This window comes from Nicotiana attenuata, unplaced genomic scaffold (genome assembly GCF_001879085.1).
Source record: "Nicotiana attenuata strain UT unplaced genomic scaffold, NIATTr2, whole genome shotgun sequence".
NCBI classification, from domain to species: domain Eukaryota; kingdom Viridiplantae; phylum Streptophyta; class Magnoliopsida; order Solanales; family Solanaceae; genus Nicotiana; species Nicotiana attenuata.
The window spans coordinates 49,003-56,864 of NW_017673569.1; the positions used below are offsets into that span (position 1 = coordinate 49,003).

The 7,862-nt window shown below is 37.9% G+C and overlaps 1 protein-coding gene across 1 annotated transcript; it reads right to left on the reverse strand.

Moving 5' to 3' along the window:
* Nucleotides 1–2,725: 2,725 nt before the first annotated feature.
* Nucleotides 2,726–6,497, reverse strand: LOC109216748. The gene is made up of 3 exons (XM_019380929.1): nt 6,314–6,497; nt 3,203–3,686; nt 2,726–3,074 (listed from the first exon to the last, which is right to left on the reverse strand). The coding sequence occupies exons 1-3, from the start codon at nt 6,495–6,497 to the stop codon at nt 2,726–2,728; spliced, it is 1,017 nt and encodes a 338-aa protein (XP_019236474.1).
* Between the last annotated feature and the right edge of the window lie 1,365 nt (nt 6,498–7,862).

Consider the following 7,862-nt stretch of genomic DNA (forward strand, 5'->3'; position numbering starts at 1 on the left):
TCCACAACGACCGCCTTCCCTCTTGAATTCGGCTCCAACTCAATCAACTCTATGAAATAACGACTTTACAACATCAATATAAGCTAAACAAATCAAACCCAATGCCTAAATATAGTTTTCTAAGCTTTCTTCCCAAAATCCCAAAATCGACCTCGGGTCCGCTTGGTCAAAACCCGAGGTTCAAACCAATTTCACATCACCCATTCCCCCACGAGCCCAGATATATAATTTGTTTTCAAATTCAACCCCAAAACGAGGTCTAAATCAAAGAAAATTGAAAAGCCCTCATTCTACCCATTTCCCCCAATTTCAACCCTAGATTACATGATTTGAGCCTAGGAATTTCATAGATGATGAAGGAAATTGAAGGAAACAAGTTAAACAATACTTACCCAAGAAGCTTTGGTGAAGGGAAGCTCTAGAAATCGCCTATGGGCTGTGGAGAAGATGAACTCGTGTGTATTTTGTGAAATTTCCCGTTACTGGTTCTGTTTTGGGTATTTAAAATCACTAGGCAAAATTGCCCTTCGAGTTCGCGGGAACAGTGTCGCGTTCACGAAGGGTAACTGGGCAAGGCATCGCGTTCGCGATTGGAATGATGTGAACGCGGAGAAGAAAGCTGGGGGGGGGTCCAGGACTTGGTCTATGCGAACGCGGGGACACCCACGCAAACGCGATGAAGGGAGCTTTATGCACTACGCGAACGCGAGGATATAAATGCGAACGCGATGAGTAAAGTGAAGGCTAAGTCTTCTGAGTCAAAATACTCTACGCGTACGCGAGGAGTTGATGCGAACGCGATGAAGGATGAAGCTGAAGCTTCGCGAACGCGAGAGGCGTAGTGCGAACGCGAAGGAGAAAATCACTGAGCACCTGTTGCAGATTTTCTGCAATCCTCCTAAGTCCAAAACTACCCCGAACACCTCCGAAAACACCCCCAAGCTCTCGACAACATCCTAACTCGACAACATCCTACGAACTTAACCGTGCGATCAAATCGCCAAAATAACATTATAAATGAGGAATCAAACCTCAAAATCATCACTTTTTCTTCAAACTTCATAAACTTTCATTTTTAGATATTTAGGTCCGAAACACGTCAAAGACGTCCGATTTCAACCAAATTTCACAGAAAGTGCTTAAACCACATATAAAACTTGTACCGGGCGCCGGAACCAAAATACGGGCCCGATATCAACACGTTCTAATCAATTTCCTTTTCAAATTTCCATATTAATTTCAGAAAAACAATTTCACAGAAAAATTCATTTCTCGGGCTCTAGACCTCGGAAGTCGACTCCGGGCATATGCCCGATTCTCATATTTTTCTACGGACCCTCCGGGACCGTCCAATCACGGGTCCGGGTCCGGGTCCGGGTCCGGGTCCGGGTCCGGTCCGTTTACCCAAAATGTTGACCAAAGTCAACTTTATTCATATTAATATCAAAATTCATCATTTTTCACACAGAATTCATAATTAAGCTTTCCGGCTACGCGCCCGGACTGTGCACGCAAATCGAGGCAACTAAAAATAAGGTTTTCAAGGCCTCGGAAGCACGGGATGAATGAGAAAACAGGTGATGACCCTTTGGGTCGTCACACATCATTATCACTTTCATTTGATTCAGTCATTTCCTCATCAACAGTGTTATCTAAAAATTTATTTTCAATAAATTCAACATGAATAGATTCTATTATAACATTAGATTCTAGATCGAACAATCTATATGCCTTAGACTTTTGAGCATATCCAACAAAAATACTTTTAATTCCTCTAGGACCTAGTTTTGTTCTTTGGTGATCATGAACTCTATAGAATGATATACACCCCCACACTTTAAAATATTCTAAATTAGGTTTTCTATTATTCCAAAGTTCATATGGTGAAACATGTAAGCTTTTTGAAGGTACTCTATTTAATATGTGACAAGCTGTTAAAAGTGCTTCACCCCATAAATTATGTGGTGAATGTGCATTCATTAACATAGCATTAATCATATCAACTAAAGTTGTATTTTTCTTTCAGCCAAACCATTTTGTTGTGGTGTATACGGAGCACTTGTTTGATGTATCAAACCATTCTCTTCACCAAACTTATTAAATTCGGAGGAAACATATTCTCCACCTCTATCACTACGAAGAATCTTAATCTTAGTATTCTTTTTGATTTTTCACAACAGATTTATATTCTTTAAACTTCTGAAATGCTTCATCTTTTGTTCTAATCAAGTAAACATATATGAATCTAGAATAATCATCTATAAATGTAATAAAAATCTCTTGCCTCCTCTGGTTAACTTTCTATTTAGTTCACATATATCAGAATGTACTAAGTGTAACAATTCACTAAATCTTGAAGTTTTACGAAAAGGTTTCTTAGCCATTTTTGCTTGTATACATATTTCACATTTTTTCACAATATCATGTTTGCAAGAAATATATCCATTTTTGGACATATAATTTAACGAACCAAAAGTTAAATGTCCTAATCTAGCATGCCGTAAATAAGAATTGGACTCAACAATATAAGCAGAAACATAGTTTATTGCATTAATACTAAGTTTGAACATGCCATCACAAGTGTAGCCCTTTCCAACAAATAAACTATTCTTAGATACTATTACATGATCAGATTCTATGACTATCTTGAAGCCTCTATTAGACAGAAAACTAGCAGACATCAAGTTCTTCTTCATGTCGGGAACATGGTACACATTTGGCAATGTTAGCTTCTGCCCAGAAGTGAATTGATCTCAACACTTCCTTTTCCTGCAACATCTGCAGTCATATGATTTCCCATGAGAACCTTCTCTGGTTCCTTCACTTCTGCATAAGTCTTGAACATATTCTTCTCATAACATACATGAACGGTGGCACCCAAATCCAAACACCAGTCTTGACTCTTAACAGCAGCAGCAACCATGTTTAATTCTGTAACCATATTACATGGTACTACAGAAACCATTGCAACCAAGCCTTGTGAAGAACTTTCAACCATTTTTGCTTTTGCTTTTTCAGACCTTCCTGAGTTTCCAGAATTTCCTTGGTTAAAGTTAATTCCTGCTTTCTTAAACCTGCAATCACGGATCTTGTGGCCTATCTTTCCACAATGATGACATTTCAAAGTATTCTTCTTTTTAAATTGAGGCTTATTTGAAACTTTCAGATTTTTGTTTCCATCTCCATTATTATTCTGACTAACATACTCAAAGGTTGCATAAAAGTATCACGAATTCGATTCTCACTTTCAATTTGAATGCGAGTTCGAAACTGTTCCACAGTCAATTTCTCAGAAGAATGCAGGATCTTCTTTCTATAGTCATTCCAGGAAGAAGGGAGTTTAGAAAGTATAGCACCGATTTGAAGTGCATCAAGAATTTTAACTTCAAGATCAGTTAGTTTTGAAACTAAGATTTGCGGTTCATGAATCTGATCCATGATGGGCTTTGTATCAACCATTTTAAATTCGAAGTACTTTAAAGATATAAAATTATCAATACCTCGTTTCTCGTTTTCATAAGCACTTTGCAATGCCGTCCAAATTACCCTTGGAGACTTCAAATTTTGATACAGATCATAGAGACGATCTGTTAATGTATTCAGAATATGTCTCCGACACAGCAGTTCATCATCTTCCCGTTTCTTCCTTGTTGCTTTCACTTCATCAGAATCTTCTGCAGTGGGTTCTGGCAAAGCAGGCAAAGCGGATCAAGAACATAAAAAAACTTCAAAGCAGTCAGTAGGAAAATCATCTTGTCCTTCCAGCGAGTAAAGTTTGATCCATCAAAACGGTCGAGTTTGATGAACTCTTTTGGATTTTCAACAGCGGACAGAATGTTCTCCATAGCAGAATATCTTCTTTAAGATTGTTAGAAAAATAATAATCAAAAACGAAATTGAAGAAGGCTTGAGGCGTGAGAACGACTTTCCTTAAAGAAGATATTGCCCGTATACAAATTGGAAAAATACAAACAATCTTCTTTAGGATACAACAAGCCAAGAATATACTGCAGATTTTTCTATATCCACTTCGTTGGAAGAACTTCTATTTATAGGCAACCATCGGACCTTTTCAAAAAGATGTGTTCTTTCATAAACAGACGCATCTGTTTATTCAAATAAATTTAAAATAAAATAGATTTAATTGTAGAAATAAATTAAAATAAAATATTTATTTTAGGTCCGACCCGGCCCGCGCCCAAGCCCCAAGTCCAAGTCCAAGTCTTTGTCTTTTATATTAATATATATAATATATAATATATATGTATTTGCACACATATAAGAGTATGTGTTCTAAATTAAACACATAAAAGGACAAGGACTTAAAAGGCACACAAAGTGGCCTTGCACCACCGATGTGGGACAAGCCCACTTTTCCAACATTAATAACAAACTATCTTTCAATCCTCCACTAGTTTCTTATATTTCTCATAATATTACGCATATTGGAGAGTATTTTATTTTGATTTGAACTTTGCATTAGTGTAAATATCTTAAAGTCTTGACGAAGTTATTGGTACCATAAAAGGTTTGAACCGCAACTCCTTGTATCAAAACCGAAAATATCACACGCACAATATTATACAGTGGCTAAGAAAATCCAGTATTTGCTTTAGCACGTTTATGGCCATGTGCTCATCCTGACTTCATGAATATTTACAAGATCAACCCCTTAAACCTTGCTTGAAGTGGCACCACTTCAATATTCATATAGGTGAAATTAGCTACAATGTTCCTGTTACTACAAACATTTACTAATTTCAATAAGATTTAATTCACCTCTTCGTGTAACAGTTTGCCCCATGAAGTTTGTTATTTTTCCCTAGTTATTTCAGATATTTAACAACTTCTTCACTCCTCCCATAACAATATGTAGTACATTAGAATTAAGGCTCCGAAAGGAGATAAGTGCTTAAGCAATACAAAACAACTTGTTATTACCTCATTGAACTTATTTTGTTAGAGTGTTACTAACTCAAAGTTGGGTTCCTGTCGTTTGTATTCAATTTAGAGGTTTTAGCCCCATTCCTTCACAAGTTTGTTGTACTACATTTCTCGTCAATGGTTTAGTAAGTGGATCTGCCAAATTCTTATTCGATCTCACATACACAATAGTTATAGTCCCGTTTGTGACTAATTCTCTTATATAAGTGTGCCTCAGGCTTATATGTCTTAATCCCATTATATATCTTATTGTGAGCCGCACACATGGTAGTCTCACTATCACAAAATAAAAAAATGGCTGGCATAGGTTGTGGCCACAACTTTATATCTAATAACATGTTCCTCAACCACTCTACTTCTTTCCCAGCAGCTGCTAATGCTATGAATTCAGATTCCATAGTAGAATGAGAAATACAAGTTTGTTTCTTGGATGCCCAACTAATGACACCACCTCCCAAAGTAAATATCCATCCTGAAGTGGATTTATTATCATTAACACTGGTAATCCAACTTGCATCAGAATATCCCTCTAAAACAGTGGGAAAACCAGTATAGCAAATGCCCAAATGTTTTCTATATTTTAAATATCCAAGTACTCTAGTTATTGCTTTCCAATGATCATTACTTTTTTTTAAGCAATCCACTAGGCAGGTGCCTAGGGCTAGTTTTATTAATAACTAAAAAGAAAAAAGAACCACATAGGAAAAGTACAAATAAGGGGGACAATAGCACTAGTAGTGTTGCCTTTATGCCTTGGCCATATAATCACTCCTCTGCGCCTCACAATGCCCATATGGCAGCCTCATGTAGAGGAATCATAGTGTAGCTGCCGGCAAAGTCTCACGAGGGCATATAACTCATGGCCATTTGGATATCTTTCCAAAGGCATAGGGCCAGTGCAACACAAACTAAGCTAAACCTTACCTTACTAATCCTAATGAGGCAAATAAAAAGCCTCACCTACTAACAAGCATGAAGAAAAAATGAACTAGCTAAAACTAAATATTCTATGATCATCACAGAGTTTATAACATTCTCTGTGATGATATTACATAGAACAATACTAATGTGATGATAGAATAAAAATATGTAGAAAGAACAGTAATGTGCTCCCTTCTTTATTGTTGTGAAATCTTCAATTTGTATTTGCTTGTCTTCATCCTCTACCTTCTTTAAAATGTCTTCAAACTTCATGCTTTCTTCTTTGAACGATTGGACTTTGTTGATGTAGTTTGGATGGCCTGTCTTTGCTTAGCAACTCTCATTGGTAGTCGCCTTACGTTTACATCTTCATTGACCCTACCGTTCCAACTTTTATCCCTTGTACGAGACTTCTTATTTTTTCCACTATGCATAGGTGATAAATCACCTTTTCTTGCTGCCTCTGCCATGCATTTGTTTAAAATATCATCTTCCTCACCCTCTACATATGTATCTCTGCCCGAAATTACCAGATTTGGCACGTCTTGAACAAAACTTTGTGTCACCAATGTGTTTTCCTCTTGTGATTTAACCACGATTGCCCTGCTGTGTTGTTTTTCTGTGATTTGCATTTTATTTCTGCTTCATACTCATTCGTCCAGTACTACCAACAGTTGGAATTAACGAGCTTATTGGATTGGAATTTGCCATTGCATCCAATAGCTTCCTATCCTCTAATGAGATGACTGGACTGGTTGTAACTAATTGCTGCTGCCCCGTCATTGGACTGCTGCTGCTTTGCTGTTGCTGCACACTAGTAATACCTAGAGTGTTTTGTTTGGATTTTACAACTTGAACTAGTGTTCCAGCTGCTGCATTTGGACTGACAGTAACTGGAGAATTTCTGGGGATAAAGGCAGGAGCATGAAAGTTCAGTTTGGTCGTGGGGCTGGATGAAGTTGCACCATGAAGTTTTGGCTTTATTGGAGGATCAATCTCATCGCCTGCACTCTCCTGATCGACTTCCTGCTCCCCTTATTCAGACGAGTAGCCTACAAACCCATCACCCCAATCCTCTTCATCATCCTCCTCCCGTTGGTCTAACCAAAGCTTAGATTTGATGGCCATCCCCCTCACCTTTGCTTGGATTATTTCATTATTGTTTCCAGTTGATAGACCTTTGAACTCCCCTAAGGACTCCACTGACTGAGAAGGTACATCAAATACTGAGGTATTCAATGTGACCAAAGGTTGTTTAACCACAGTAGAATTCATCATCATTTCATTCTGAGCATCTTTGATAATTTGTTCTACTTGAGGGTTGGAAAAATGCAATGTAGGTGCATTGGAACTGTGTGCCTCTGCCTTTTGCGCATCAACAGGAATAATGTCCTTCGAAATAATTTGTCGACCACCTGTGTTCTTGGAAATTTGCTGCTGTGTGTTACTGCCTGGAGCTTGTGGTTGCCCGTTTTTTTGAGTTGTGTTCATCATCATAGCTGCCTGGGCATTCTGTACCATTTTAGCTAGTTCTGTGTTGGAAATTTTATCTGTTGCAATCCCAAGTCTAGCATCTATTTCCTTTGCACTATTCTGTTGATTTACATTGCCTGTAAGGCTGGTTTTTCCATCCACTGATTGTATCTCATCACCCCTCTGTTGCTCCTTATTTTTAGACTCGTTCATATCATGCTCACTCTCATTGACCAAAGCATCAAAGGAATTCGAGATCCCAATGGCATTTGATGGTAAAATCTGATTTTGCACACCTGGAGATTGCTTCTTGCTAGGTGATTTATTCACCACTGTCCAGTTGTTGCTCTTTGTAATTGACTTGCTTGGGGCTGTAGCAAATTGCCTTGGAGTGTTAAGTTGTCCCTCCTCAACATGCACAACTATATCCTTAAGACCTGCTGATTTTTCAACAATACCATCTGCAGCAGCCTGTTTAACATTGCTGAATATAGCTCGATCAATATTAGTATCCAATGCAACAG

Bases quoted from the DNA above. Each gene is read 5' to 3' on its own strand.
- LOC109216748 (XM_019380929.1), bottom strand. From the start codon at position 6,497: ATGCAAATCACAGAAAAACAACACAGCAGGGCAATCGTGGTTAAATCA. The intron at 3,687-6,313 runs GTGATTTATCAC...CTGCTTTGCCAG, and splicing joins GGCAGAGGCAGCAAGAAAAG to AACCCACTGCAGAAGATTCT. The intron at 3,075-3,202 runs GTTAGTCAGAAT...CCGTGATTGCAG, and splicing joins TTTATGCAACCTTTGAGTAT to GTTTAAGAAAGCAGGAATTA.